This window comes from Mercurialis annua, linkage group LG5, assembly GCF_937616625.2.
Source record: "Mercurialis annua linkage group LG5, ddMerAnnu1.2, whole genome shotgun sequence".
NCBI lineage: Eukaryota > Viridiplantae > Streptophyta > Magnoliopsida > Malpighiales > Euphorbiaceae > Mercurialis > Mercurialis annua.
Genome location: NC_065574.1, coordinates 2,990,470 through 3,005,959, shown reverse-complemented (window position 1 = coordinate 3,005,959; position 15,490 = coordinate 2,990,470). Strand labels below are relative to the sequence as shown.

Sequence of the window (15,490 nt, the reverse complement as noted above, 5' to 3'; positions counted from 1 at the left end):
ATTGTTCTAATTTTTACTTTAATTTATAAATTAACTCCGTAATTAGCAAAACTCATTTTTTAAAATTTAACTTCTAATATTAAAAAAATAAAAAAATAAGATTAAAATCTAATTATAAATTCTCTAACATTTTCCATGATTGAAGCAAAATAAATAAATTTGAAGCTGAAAATACAAAAAAAAACTCAAACAAAGCTAATATGTATTGCATTGAGTTAGAAAGTAGAGAAAATTAAATTGATTGAAAAAATAGCTAAAATTGCAACGAAATGTTGAAACTAGCTATTTTACAAAAATTAAAAAATTTAAATAAAATTGTAACAACCCGCATCAAAGGAGTAAAATCGCATATGTTACGAGGGTGGTCTCCCACCATCATAGAAGAAAAATCTCATCCCTTTGGATGAAAAGTAGGCCCTAAGATTTAATTTATCATTAGGCAAACAAAACATTAACTTTGAACAAATTTAGGACATTTTTGTAAATTTCCCCAAAGAAAAACTACCAAGTTCTAAAAAATCTTTCTTGCTGATAGATTTGCTAAATGGTCGAAGCAGTCAAATAAAACTAGAAAATTCATAGTTGAACTTGAACTGTTGAATTTATCACAATTTACCTAAAAAAAAGTGAACCATTTAAGGATTGATTGATATACACCATTTTACTAGTAAAAATACTAAAATGGTAATTTGGCTTCTCTAGCCTAATCGTTGCCTTAATATTTTGCAAGCAAAACAATGAAAATACTATCTTGCAAGTGGAGTTAGTTCAGTATGCACATTTACAGCCATCAATTCAATAGAATTTTTGGATCCATAGCTATTTCCATCCCCTGATTTTGCCAACTCTGTTGCTAAACATTCATTCAATTCCACCACTACTTGATTCATACTTGGCCTTTCTGCAGAAGTTGCTGAAACACAAGCCAGCGCGAGCTCAACCACTTTCCATAGAGAATTAACGTCGAAATGGTCACCTAATCGTAGATCGACGATACCTTCAACGTATCCATTTTCGACCATGGAACTAACCCATTTACTTAGATGAACCTGGTCTCGAGTTCTGGAGATTACTGGTTGGCTTGTGATTATCTCTAACAGAACAACTCCGAAGCTGAACACGTCGCTTTTTTCTGTTAACCAATTGGTCAAATAGTACCTGCAAAACCCAATCGTGGAATTAATTTATTTAACAGCACTAGCACTGAAAAAAAGTGTGTTGATGAGAATCATTTGATTTATTGATAGTAAGATTCTGATACTTACTCGGGATCAAGGTAGCCAGCGGTGCCAGCAATTGTGGTTGACACTTGTGAGCCACCTTCGACTGGAGAAGTTCTCGACAGGCCAAAATCAGCCAGTTTCGCTTGGAATTTATTGTTCAATAAAATGTTTGAGCTCTTCACATCTCTGTGTATAATTGGTGGCTTGCAACCATTATGAAGATACTCCAATCCTACCATTCAAACGCTATATAAATCACTTTGGTTGTATTTCCATAAAGAAGATTAAGTTAAGTACCGATTATATGTAGCTCAGTTGGTACTAGAGTTGTCACTAAGGTTTTTACCTAGCTATATTGCAGAGAAACTTGTCGAGTCCTACATTTTGGTGTTCTGTTAAAACGCTTCAAAACTTAATATTAATAACCTATTCTTATTTGCAAATTTTATGTTTCAATATTTTTTCGTTTCAACGTTTTTGTTTCTGTGCAACATATGTCCGGACTCTAGAGTTCAAACTTCACTAAGGGCCAACTAAAAAAAATAAGAGAGAGCAAAAGAAGATGACTAAGTAGACGAATAATGTTAAGTGAAATTGTAGACATGACAACCTTGTGCTGCCTCGAGGGCTATCTGGAGTCTCCACTCCCAACTCAGAATTTTTGCATTGCCATCTGTTTGAACAGGAAACAAAGCTTATCGGATTATTTCATTTCAATTCAAATGAAAAACTTGTCTATATTATTTACAGGGAAAGAAACCGAATCATAACTACTATGATTGTACTGAATATTCAGATAGAAACACGTCAATCAGCTAGAGTCAAACCTGATAGATAATCTTTTAGATTTCCATTAGCCATGTACTCGTAAATAAGCGCCATGCCATTGCGTTCATCGCAGTATCCAACAAGGGACAACAGGTTTTTATGGTGAACTCTCAAAAGAAGTTTAACCTATCAAGAAGTGAAATTATACATCTTATTAACGAAATCGACTTAATAAGAGATGCTTATTAAGTTTAGCCTTCCGGAATTCATGTTCGCGTAGATGATACATACCTCTGCCTGGAACTCCTTACACCCTTGAATAGAGGATGACGAGAGCATCTTCACCGCGACTTCATGATCATCCAAGTAACCATGGTATACTGTTCCAAATCCTCCTCTACCAAGAATCCTCTGAAAATTATTGGTAATCTGACGGACCTCCGAGTATGTAAATCGTCTCTTTTTCAATTCCAGTGGTTCTCTTTTGGTTTCGGCTTCCATTTTCCCTGGCCCAGCTACTACAAATTTTATCCAAATTCAATTAGATAATAAAAAAATCTCTATAGTATTATTATATGCCTGGTTTAATAATTATTACATGAACTTACATATTACTTGCTGCTTTTTACTTTTACGCCAGCATAAACTCATTGCCAATCCAGCTACAATGATTACAAGTCCAGCAATGGAGGCTGCAGCTGGAACTATAACATTCTTCTTTTTCTTATTTTTATTGCAGGAATCGGATTTACAGAGCTCTGGATTTCCGCTGATACTGTGTTTTTTGAAAAGAAAGCAAATTATAAGAATTGGAATTTTTCAGCCTGTATAACACTTAAGACTGGATTGAGTTCTTTTAAACCGTACTTTAGCAACAGTAAACCTCGTTGCGATTTATCCCAGAGGTCTGCTGGAATTGTACCTGTCAGATTGTTTCCTGCCAAGTTCCTGCATATATAGGAAGCCAAAACCAACGAATAAAAAAAAACATAACAGAACAAAACAGGGAAACAAAATCAAGTTCATGCACAGAATAGCAAGAACATGAAAAAAAGGACATATCAGAACAGAAATAAAGTAATATGTCTGTTCCGTAGCAAGTTACTTACAGCGATTTCAAGGGCAATTTAGAAAGAAAATCTGGTACAGGTCCACTGAAACTGTTGTTTGATAAATCCCTGGATGGTATAATAATTTAAAATGAGACTAAATTCATTTCGAATATATGTTTTTCCAATCCAACAATTCATATGCAATTAGAATACTTACAGAGTTGCTAGCGCTTTCAAATCTAATATATCAGAAGGTATCTCCCCTGTCAATTCACTCGAGGACAAGTCCCTAATTGAGTCTTTGTAATTAGTAATAGTGATAAGGAGCAAAATGTTAAAAGAAAAGATGATATGTTTAACTTACAAAGATGTGATTGCTGGTGAATCAGTGCGATTGTAGGTGCAATTAAGACCTTGCCATGCATATTCCTTCGGAGCACATGGATCTCCTTGCCAGTTTCGCTTTATTTTATATATTGACTTGATTTTCATGATAGCATCAACTAAGATAGAACACAAGTTTTGTATTTCTGGTAATAATTCTTACTGCTAGGATAATGCATTAGAGTTTCATAAACAAAATTAAGGATACGTACCATCATTTTCATCTGTTTCCAGTTGTGAGAGGTTAACAACAACATAAATTTCCATCGCGTTGAGGAGAGGTGGCAGGTTTGAATCTTCGGTTTTAAAGAGCGAGAAGGAGTATTTTCCTCGAGTCAGGGGAGAATCACTATATACAGTGAATGCAGACAAGTATTGAGGTATAACAGGTCCGTACCAGATTTTTCCGTCCAGAGAAATGTTGAAATGGCGGGACTGGTTAGCTTCAAGCTTTACAATTTCAGCAAAGTGCATGTATATATAAAATTGGTAGCTATCACCCTGAGATTCTAAAAAGAATTGCAAGGGTTCACTCTCGTTTGCAGGTATGGCAGCAGTACTCATGACTGTCGATGGTAGCTGGAACTCGATATCAAGACCTGTATTAATGGTCTCTATAGTATTTATAATCGTCCAGTTCTCGTAATAATGTGGAAGCCAGATACGGTCATACTCATCATCAGGGAACCTGAGATATCACCTTGTTAAAACACCAAAAAAAGCTAGAATGTTAAAGTTTACAGTTGCAGACTGCAAAGGAACTCACCTGATAACTTTATCGGATAATGAACCGATATCCAACCGCTGATAGAGTGACAGAGCTCCAGAAACCGTCATGTACGCCCCATTGTACAAAGGCCTTATCTCTAATGCTGATATGAAAGGTGTCCAGGGTCCAATTTTTACCAGACAAACACTTACGTGGTTCAATTTAGGAACATGTATTATTTCTTTCGTGTGAAGTACCGATGAGTTGGTGATTTTCACTGTATCCCACTTATTTGGTCCCAAATACAAATCAAATGCCGGTAGCTTATTCAAACCATCGTAATTTCCATACACGAAATCAGCTCTGATCAAATACTTTACGTCTTTGACAAGTTCCACACTAAAACAATTTCTGACACCTTCAGGAAAGCTTCTAAGATACTGTAACGGCTGATAAAAGACCGGAATTTCCGACGAAACACTCTTACTAACGCCTGTTTCGACGAATGATGCATCCGAGATATAATTTAAGCCTGTTGTTTCTTCTATATAGCTGTTTTTTTCTGGTAACCCGCAATCAAGGCTAATGAACCCTGATACAGAAACAGATACAGAGATGTCTTACTATAAATTTTGCATGAATTATAACGAAATAAATATAAATTTATATGTTAAGATATGGAATACGAAACCTGACTGGTCTTGTCCATGAATCAAGACTGTAAGAGCTAAGACACACAAAAATTTGATTAAAAGGAGTATGCAAAACTCCATTCTTTTTCTTGCTTATAAGTTGGGAGATTGCAGAAGTTAGTGTGTCATATTTTTCTAAAATTTATACTGTTTGAACGTAAGATTTTAGTTGTTAACTTGGATAATTTGTAATACATAGTTTTGATTGATTATGTTATATGAAAAGAAGTTCGAAAAAGTCTGCAATTGTTGAGATATTAGGAAGTTGCCCACAGTAAAACTTCTAATCCTTTAGTATAACTTATATTTAGGGGTATTAATAACTATACTATCACTCAATTTTATATTTTTAGCACTTGTTATTAGGCAGAGGGTAAACAAGACCCTTCAAGTTGTTCAGAAAACTACATAAAGGCCCTCAGTTTTTATAGTACAAATAAAACCCCACGTGTGAAAAAAAAAACATAGAAATAACTAAAAATGTCAGGGACTAAGTATCCTACAAAAAAAAACTCATTGCTCTTTTCAAAAATTTAAAGGATTATTTTGCAACGTTTAAAAATACTGAGGGCCTAAGTTGCCAAAAAAAGAACAAAAGTACTTATATTATATACTTTTTGTGAATAACTTAAAGAACTTTTTACACCTTTTACCTTATTATTACTAAGTGGTATTTGGTATTTGATAATACAATTTAAATTTAACTTAATTTGTTAAATTAAGTTAAAAATTACTTAAAACACACTTAATATTTCCAAAGTGGATCAATTAAGCCCTTCAGTTCCATGCAAGATGCAACATGGCAAAATTTCTAATTCTTCGCAAAAATAGGCTTTTCTCAAATTTCAACTGAACTACTCCAAAATTATGCCAGTTTATTATATATAGAAACAGAAAACTAGAAAGAAAAAAAAAATCTTACGCGGTGGTTTCTTCTCCGCCGCCTTGAGTCCCAATCATTCAGGTTTTTCCGGCGAGTTGGAGCCTTCAATCCTGCCTAGACATCAAACGACAGCGTTTCAAGAACTAGGTAAAATTCACGTTTCACTCCTTCAACTAAGAGTTATTGACTGTTGCAGAGATTGTGTTTGGTGACTCTGCTGGTGTTATGATTGTGCATATGCATGTGAGTTGTTTGATGGAATGTCACACAGAGATGTTGAAGTGTGGAATGGATGGAGTGTTAAGGGTAATAGGCAAGACCATTAATTTTTGTGCAAATTACTACAAGGCCTTTGTATTTCTCATAATTCATACTTTAGTCTTTCCTGTTTGAAAATCAAATGATATGATCCCTCACTTTTATTTTTTTCAACAGTTTAGTCCCTCCGTCCATTTTTGGTGTTAATTGACAGAGTTAAAAAACTTAAGGGTAAATAATTTTCAAATATAAGAGACAAAATCATTGACAGAAACAAAAATGGAAGACGAAATCATTTAGGAAAAAAAAATGGGGGACCATATAATTCCATTGACTCGGTTGGCTAACATCAAAAATGGACTGATGGACTAAATCGTTGACAAAAACACAAATGAGGGGTCATGTCGTTCGATTTTCAAACAAAAGAGATCAAAATATGAAATGATAAATATGGAAAGTCGCATACTATTTGCTCTTAATTTTTTGCGTTTTCTTATTAATTAATTGTGATTCAATTTTTTTAATTTTAACTATTAAATCTCAATTTCAAAAAATTATTGCAATTTATCTAAACTTTCGCGTTCTACTTTTTAAATTTAAATATTTATATCTTTGATCAATTGCAATCAAAATTTTAAAATTTTTGGTGGGCCGAAAAATATAAAATTTGGTCGTAATTGATAAATGACATAAAAGTTTGAATTTAAAAAGTAAAACGCCAAGATTTGAATTTAAAAGTGAAATGAAAAGATTTGAACACAATTGTAATAAACTTTTAAAATTAGAATATAATTGTAAAAAATTTGTCGCAATTGATAAAAAAAACTTAAAGAGTTGGCTTTAAACAAAAGTGTTGTGAAAGCATGTTTATACTTTTTTTCTTTTAGTTTATTCAAGTTTATTTTACTTACAAATATTTTTATTTTGAATTCAATACAAGATTATATAATTTTGTTATTTCAAAAAATAAGTGAACTAAATTCAATATAATTAATGTATAAAAGAATTATAAAATCTTGTAAAATTTATTGGCCTAATTACTTAAAAAACTCCTACCTTGTAATATCTATTCGTTAATACCCTGACCTAGAAAAAAGTTCATTTGTACCCGCTTTTGATTTTTCATTTTCGTCTCTACCTTAAAGAGCTAATTTGATCACTTTTTATTTGAAAAAATACTCAAAATGATCCTTTATATTTATCTTATATTCTAATTAAATATTAATACTATTAATCATTTATAATGTTTTCATCTTTTAATTAATTTAATTGTCAAAAAATTAAATTTTAGGGTAGAGATGAAAACGAAAAATAAAAAAAAGGATACAAATGATTTTTTTCCTACGTGAGGGTATAAACGAAAAAATATTATAAGGTGAGGGTTTTTTAAATAATTAGGCCAAATTTATTTAAGTTAATCATGGGCTCAAGATTTTCATTGAAAAACAATATACTAATAGCAATTACCTTTTTTCGGTTTTAGTTTTTTGTTCCGTAGTCATATAATAGTCTACTAGTCTTTCACATAGTAAAAATAAGGAAAAACCAATGATTTCTAGACTTTTTAAAATCCATTTAAGTGATTGAACTTTTAATTTTTTAATATTAAACCTCACTTGCCCGGAAAGTATACTTCTCGGGAATTATACTTTCCGGGAAGTTAATTGTTGAGGAAATTAGTAGAAAGGAAACTGATAATTGTTTTGCTTGGTTTACTTACTAACTCCCCGGAAAGTTGTATTTTGATTTTAATTAATTAAAATTTAAAGATGATATTATCCTTAATAACTAATTAGGCTAATTAAATATAGGGATATAGTTGTATTTTCTTTCAAGTTTACCTAGGTTTGGCTAGGGAAGTCACTTTCCTAGTCAAAGGGAAGTCAAATTGCTCCCCAGGAAGTGACACGTATAAGTTGAACCAAGTAAGAAAATCTTGCTATTTTCTGAGAAGTTAAATTTTAGTGTTTAAACTTCTAAAATTTTATAATTTAATGAAATTATATTTTGCAATACATGCATTCAAATTTTATGAATAAAATTAAAGTTGGATGATCTAACTAAGAAAATTCAAAATTCAGAGACTATTATTAACTTTTGCCTAAAAGATTTGATACATGTCATCAAGTAACTGTATATTACAGAACTAATATAGATAAAAATGTAGATTTAAACAACAAGATAGAAATTAAAATCTATCTGGCCATAGGTGTGAATTCACTATAGAGATCTGCAGTCATCAGTTCGACAGAATTCATTGAAAAAGATGAGTTGTTTCCTTGCCTTGCCATCTCCGTCGCTAAGCACTCCTTAAGTTCGATCACCACTTGACTCATCGTCGGCCTTTCAGCACCAGTCGTTGATAAACAAGCCATTGCCAATTCAACAACTTTCCACATTGAATTTATCTCAAAATCGCCTCTCAACCGTTGATCAACGACACTCTGAACGTCTCCATTTTCGACCATGGAACTTACCCATTGACTTAGATGAACTCTGGTTTTTGAAATCACTGTTTTGCTTGTGATTATCTCTAACAGAACAACTCCAAAACTAAATACGTCGCTTTTTTCCGTTAACCAGTTATTCACATAGTACCTGAAAAATGAAATCAAACTGTTAACAGGTTATTCACATAGGAAAAATTCTACTAATTATGTCTAAACTTTTTTAAACAAGTTATGTTAGCCGATTTTAGATAATTTATGTGCTAGAAAAAGTAATATAATTCTCATATTTACTTAAGTTTTGATGTCAAATTAGCATATAAATGGTGCTATAACTTGTGCAAATGATACACATGCATAAGTGGAATTAAAATGACAAATCATAAAAACAAATTTAAAATCCATTTTTGATCTTATAAGTAGTCTGGCAATCGGCAAAGTGATCAAAAGTGCCCGTTGTTTGTTCAAATAATATTAATATAATTTTTTAATTGATTATGCAAAAACTTACTCAGGATCTAGGTAGCCAGGAGTGCCAGCAACAATGGTCGAAACATAAGAGCCGCCTTCAGCTGGAAAAATTCTCGACAATCCAAAATCAGCAAGTTTTGCCTGGAAATTACTATTCAACAGAATGTTTGACGTTTTCACATCCCTGTGTACAATTGGTGGCTTGCAACCATTGTGAAGATACTCCAATCCTACATGTCACATTTTATTTAGCCAATCTGTGATTTTAATATTAAATTTAAGTGTAAAAAATATTTGAAATTCATGACTTGCCAACCTTGTGCTGCCTCAAGAGCAATCTGAAGTCTACTTTTCCAACTTAAAATGTTCGTGTTGTCCTCTGCATTCATAAGCAGCATAAATTTATGTAATAATTTTCCTTCAATCCCAAACTTTATAACATACATTAACTAATCCTTACAATTGTTTTTAAAATTGATATATCTAGTCTAATTGGTAAAACATGACGAGATTAAGGGATTTACTGATAAAAAAACAATTTTTGATTCAATTCCAAACTTTATCTGATTCATTAATTTCTTATGATGAATTACAAACAAACCTGAAAGATGTTCTCCTAAATTTCCTTTAGCCATATACTCATAAATTAGGGCCAATTTATTGCCTTCATTACAATATCCAACAAGAGATGTCAAATTTTTATGATGAACTCTCAAAAGAAGCTTAACCTGCAATTGACAGAAGAAAACACAATTTTTATGGTATCTTAATTATTATCAAAATAAAATCTAAATAATGATTAATGCTTTTAGTAGAGACGCTTAAGTATTTAACCTAGAGGCCGATTGTTTAATAATTCAAGTGTAACTTCACATTTAAAATGACTGTATGAACTTGTAATTATAACCTAAAGTCACAGATTTTTATCTTTTAATTTTATGCATAGGTTCATAGATATACCTCTGCTAGAAATTCCTTGTAGCCTTGAGCAGAGGACGAAGAGAGCATTTTCACTGCTACTTCCGTATCATCCATTTGACCATAGTAAACTGTTCCAAATCCACCCTTACCAATAATCCTCTGAAAATTATTTGTAATTTGTTGAACCTGAGCGTACGCCACGTGCCGTCTTTTCATCTCTAATGGCTCTCCACTTATCTGATCTTTAACATTTTCAGACACTGCAAATAGTATTAACATTAGTTATTAACATGTAGACTTGATTATGAGCTTAAGTACCCGTCCAGGCCCACCCAAACTCAATCTTTAGGGCTGGGTCTGGGCAATGATATTTAGTCCCAAGCCCGGTCCGAGTCCGAACCCGGAAAAAAACCCGCACATAGAATTCATTTTTATAGAATTTTCATGTAACTCTGCTCAAACCCGGCCCGAACCTGGAAAAATATAATATTAGGGCTTGGTTTGGGCATGAAATATAAAGCCCGAGCTAGGCTCGGGTCGGGTCTGAGCTTGTAAAAAAAATTAAAAAGCTCGGCGGACCCAGCCCGAGCCTGGCCCATGAATTAGTATATTAACAGGTAATAATCGATTCCCGAATAGAAATGAAAATTAAAAAATAATTATATTATCGATAATAAAATTCCTAATTTGATCAACTATACCTTGTTGTTTTCTTTTTTTAAGCCGCCATAACAGAATTGTCAATCCTGCTCCCGCGACAAGTAAGGCAGCAACAGATGCCACAACTGGAACTACAATATTAGTCTTTTTCTTCGAATTCTTCTGATTTAAGTTGCATAAATTTACTTCGCAAAGCTGTGGATTTTCGCTGATGCTAAAATTATTGGGAAAAAAAAGAAAAAATGTAAGAACTAGAATGATAAATTAACAGTGTCATTTTGATTGGTTTTTAAATGATAATCGTACCTTAAAGAGAGTATGCCGCTTTTCCATTTATTTAGGAGGTTCGCCGGAATTATACCTGATAAATTGTTTCCTGCCAAGTTTCTACAAAGGAAAAATATGTGAAAAGGAAGATACAATCCCAATTCTGAGTTTTAGTTTATCAGCTGCAACTTACAGGGATTTTAAGGGAAGCTGAGAGAGAAAATCAGGCACGGGTCCGGTCAAGCTGTTGTTTGATAAATCCCTAGAATTATTGAATAAATTTGGAATTATATTTTATGCAATTATCAAAAAATTATGCTTTGAATTGATTAATCAAATTCGGATTAGAAAATTTACAGAGTTTCCAATGATTTCAGATTGGAGATTTGAGGATTTAACTCCCCTGTTAATCCACTCATTGACAAATCCCTAATAAAATTCCCATATTCAATATTCTAAACACGAATATAAAAATTGGAAAAATAAAAGTTTCATGCTAAACTTACAAAGATGTGATTACTGGTGAATGAGTATCACTGTATTTGCAATCAAGTCCTTCCCATTTATAATCCGGAGGAGAGCATGGATCTCCTTGCCAATTTCTTGTTATTTTATAGTTTAACTTGATTTGCGTAATAGCATTAACTATTATGATTAGACAAACACAAGAAAAACAATTTTTAAAAATAAACATAACATATAAATGTCATGCTTAAATAAAGAACAAAAAGAATTCATAAATGATATTGTCAACTTTTAAATGTCGTGATAGAATTATGAGTTATTGGCAAAGATGGTACTAAACTTTACACCTTTTTTAACTTGGTATTATAATTTTAATGTATATCTTTCTAAAATTATTATTTTGTTTTTTAATTGAGATCAAGTTCCCGACCATTTTAAATAACTTGTAGCTGAGATAGCAATAAGATTGGGTACCCTCGTATTATTGTCACGTCAACTTCAAGTCATTTGAAATGGTTGGGTATTCTAGTCTGAAACGACAATAAAATTAATGGTCTTAAAATAATATTAATTAAAATTACAGTATTAATTTTAGACTTGCCTATGGGTTTGGGTATCTGATCCGCCCGCCTAGGCCCGCCCCTTAGGGCCGGATTTGGATACTTATTTTTGTCCAAAGCTCGGCCCGAGCCCAAAAGCCAATTTTTTTATGGTCGGACTTGAGCTTTTAATATTATAAAAATTAATATGGGTCTGCACAAGTTTGATTTGAACCCTTAAAAATAGTGATTTAGAGCTGGATTTGAGAAGTATTTTTGAATCCCGAACTGGATTCGAGCCGGACTTGGATTTGCCTTTAAAAAATTCAAGCCTGTCTAAATCCGGCCCAAGAACAAGTCCAACTAATTTGAAGTAAGGTATACATATTTGATATCATTTTAGCTAATAATTCTAGAATTGAAATTCAGTGTAAAAGTTGTGATCTTATTTGTAAATACCCGAATATAAATCATACCATCGTCTTGATTTGTTTCGGATTGTGAGAGTTCAACGACAGAATAAAGCTCGATCGCATTGAGAAGAGGTGGTAAGGTCGAACTTCCAACTTTCAAGAAATCAAACTCAAATTTCCCTCCAGGAATTGCTGAAATGCTATATGCTGTCAATGAGTACAAATAAGCAGGAATAATAGGTCCAACCAAGACCTTGCCATTCACAGAAATATTGAACTGACGAGACTGGTTAGCTTCAAGCTTTATAAGTTCAGAAAAATGTGCAAATAAATAAAATTGGAAGGTATTATCCTGAGTGTCTATGTTGAGTGTTATTTTCTCGCTAGCATTCGTCGGAATCGTGGCCGTTTGCATAATACTTGATGGTGGCCGGAAGAAATTAGTACCGGACTTGATGGTCTCTGTAGTATTTATACTTGTCCCTCTATCGAAATGAAAGGGAAGCCAGTAGCGATCAAAGGGATCATCAGGGTACCTGAGACATAATTGATTAATAAGCTTGTCAAAATTGGAATGTAGTTAAACAAAATTGAAAAACTTACGCTCTGTATGTTTTTTTTTTTTTTTGAAGTTTTTGTAAAAATGTACTCTGAATTTTTATTGTTGTAAAAATATCTTTTTTAACTTTTATTTTTATAAAAATACGCTCTTTTTCCAATCTAGTAACAATATACCAATAATTTATCAAAAGAGCATATTTTTGCAATAGAAAAGATTAAAGCATATTTTTGCAAATATTTAGAAAAAAATCCAACAAAATTTGATGGTAATTTGCCCGCCACAATCTTTTAACTTCTTTCCCTCTAATAGTCTTTTTACATTTAGTTGTAACAATAAAGTCCTGAACTTTGTTTTAATTACACCAAAACCCTTTGTCCCTAATTTGATTTCATTTCCATCAATTTTAAATGACGTGCCTAGGATGTGCATCGGTTGTTCAATTTGGTTTGGTTTAAAATTGATAAAAATCGACCAAATCGAAAATTTGCTGAATGTTCAAACTGATTCACAGCACAATATAAGTTAAAATTGATCGAATCTTTTGTTCTTTTTTTCTTTTACTTAAATGAGAATTAAATTTCGCTCCTACCCCCGTGATGACTCGAAATCAAAATCTAACAGTCATAGGTGGGGAACTCTTACCACTTGAGTTAACCCATCTTGTCAAACTGGTCGAATTGAACTCAGCAATTCGATAGGTTCGGTTTGGTTTGGTTAAAAAATTTGGATACTAAACTTTTGAATTTATTTTTCTATTTTAATTTAAAATTCATTGAAACGTCAAAAGTTATTGTCTTAAACAATCTATTTTGTAGTTTTTCTTTTAGAATATTTATACATAAGCAAAGTAATTATCAACATATACATATGCAAAGTAATTCAAATGTTTATTTTTAAATAATTACCAAAAAAAACTACATATATGTATTTATATTAATTTTTTTAAGAATTTATAATTAATTTAATTATCTATTATATATTCCGGTTATTTCGATTATTTTATTTTAAATTATTAAAATTGTCCAAAAAATAAAATCTAAACATTTACAACTTTAGTTTGCTTTGGCTCGGTTGTTCGATCTAATTTGATTTTTACACTCTCCTAGACGTGACAATGAACTGATCACTTACACCAATAACAAAAAAACGACCAAAAACAAAATGATAGCAAAGTGGTTTCATCCTCACCTGACTAATCGATTGGTTAAAGAACCAACATCGGCACGATTAAACAACGACAACGATCCCGACTGCGAAACGTACGTGCTATTATGCAAAGGCCTGACTTCTAATGTCGATATGAAAGGTGTCCAAGAGCCTGTTCTTACAAGACAAACATGTACGTAGTTGAATTTAGAAACATGAATTATCTCCTTTATCGGATAGATTGTCTCGTTGATGATTTGCACATTCACCCATTTATTCGGTCCGATATACAAATCAAAAGCCGGTAGCTTGTTTAGTCCATCGTAATTTCCGTATAGGAAAGTAGCTCTGATTAAATATTTATTGTTTTTAACAAGTTCCAATTTGTAACAATTTCTGATGCCTTGCGGAAAGCTCCGAAGCTTTCGTTGTTGTTGATTGAAGCTGCTAAGAAATTCGGTTGCTATGGGCTTAATGACCCCTGTTTCGATGAACGATTCGTCCGAAATGTATTTTAAGGTTGTTGTTTCATCTATGTAAGTAGAATTTGCTGGCAATCCACAATCAAGGCTAATGAAAGCTGAGGGGGTGGAGAAAAATACTTAGTTAATCACGGAAACAAAAATATCAAAATGAAAAATGAAAAACATTAACGAATTCCGGTGTTTCATAACCGTTTACGGAAATAAAAATGAAATGCTCTAACGTAAAGTTCGAGAAATTTTCATAATCAAGGCTAATGAAATCTGAGGGGCAGATATATATCTAGTTAAACGAATAACGTGGTTTATATAGCATGGAAATATAAACACTTAAACAAAAAACGAAAAGCGATTGATATAACCATATTTTTCATAAGAATTAAATATAAATATAGAGCTTCGGAAAAATGAGAACAACATGCATAAACGTAAAATTTTAAATATAGAGTTTCGGAAAAATGAGAACAACATGCATAAACGTAAAATTTTAACTGAAATAAGAGTGTAATTGATTTTACGAAACCTGATTGATCTTGTCCATGAACCAGGAGTGTAAGAGCCAAAACACAAACAAATTTGACAATCAACATGCCAAATACCACCATTCTTCATCAACTATCCTGTAGTTGTAATACAATTTGTACAAACTAAGGTCAATTTATTGGAATGGAAATAAGTTGGTAGAAATTTTTAGTTTTTGTGTATTAATATGTACATTCAAACTGACATCATAATGAAATTGGATTTTTACTTTATTTTAAGTCACTTTCTAATGCAAAGACTTGTGCACCATAATACCTTCCCCTGGCATATAATAATAATAGAATTTGGTGGATTTGAACATTTCTTTGATTTATATGTATTACAAAAAAAATATTTCAGGAGGGGGTTTGTTAGGAGTGGGAAAAAATCGATCAAACCAATTAACTGAACTAAATTGAAAAACCAAACTAAAAATGTGGTTGATATGTACAAGAATTTAGGTTTACATTCGATATTTTAAATTCTATGGCTACCGGTTTATGAGTAATTTGTTTTTTTAACAAATTATATATATATTTAAAATAAAATACATTTTCTATTTTATATTCTTATTTACTATGAAAAATGAAATAGAATTGATGTTTCTTATTATACCACGTCTAAAA

At 32.1% G+C, this 15,490-nt stretch overlaps 1 protein-coding gene across 1 annotated transcript; it reads right to left on the bottom strand.

Annotated features, from left to right (window-relative positions):
* Positions 1-582: 582 nt before the first annotated feature.
* LOC126680692 (LRR receptor-like serine/threonine-protein kinase IOS1) lies at positions 583-15,032 on the bottom strand. The gene is made up of 26 exons (XM_050375857.1): positions 14,866-15,032; positions 13,903-14,440; positions 12,216-12,688; positions 11,242-11,380; positions 11,093-11,164; positions 10,929-10,997; positions 10,775-10,855; positions 10,510-10,682; positions 9,848-10,068; positions 9,489-9,615; positions 9,204-9,266; positions 8,928-9,117; positions 8,168-8,567; positions 4,828-4,921; positions 4,194-4,728; positions 3,640-4,115; positions 3,408-3,546; positions 3,261-3,332; positions 3,101-3,169; positions 2,859-2,939; positions 2,600-2,766; positions 2,283-2,509; positions 2,051-2,177; positions 1,834-1,896; positions 1,266-1,455; positions 583-1,158 (listed from the first exon to the last, which is right to left on the bottom strand). The coding sequence occupies exons 1-26, from the start codon at positions 14,945-14,947 to the stop codon at positions 747-749; spliced, it is 5,280 nt and encodes a 1,759-aa protein (XP_050231814.1). The 5' UTR covers positions 14,948-15,032; the 3' UTR covers positions 583-746.
* Between the last annotated feature and the right edge of the window lie 458 nt (positions 15,033-15,490).

Excerpts from the sequence above, each read along its gene's own strand:
- LOC126680692 (XM_050375857.1), bottom strand. The coding sequence starts at position 14,947 with ATGGTGGTATTTGGCATGTTGATTGTCAAATTTGTTTGTGTTTTGGCT. Across the intron at positions 12,689-13,902 it reads TTAACCAATCGATTAGTCAG|GTACCCTGATGATCCCTTTG; the intron begins GTGAGGATGAAA and ends ATTATGTCTCAG. Across the intron at positions 10,998-11,092 it reads CTGAAATCATTGGAAACTCT|GGATTTATCAAACAACAGCT; the intron begins GTAAATTTTCTA and ends CAATAATTCTAG.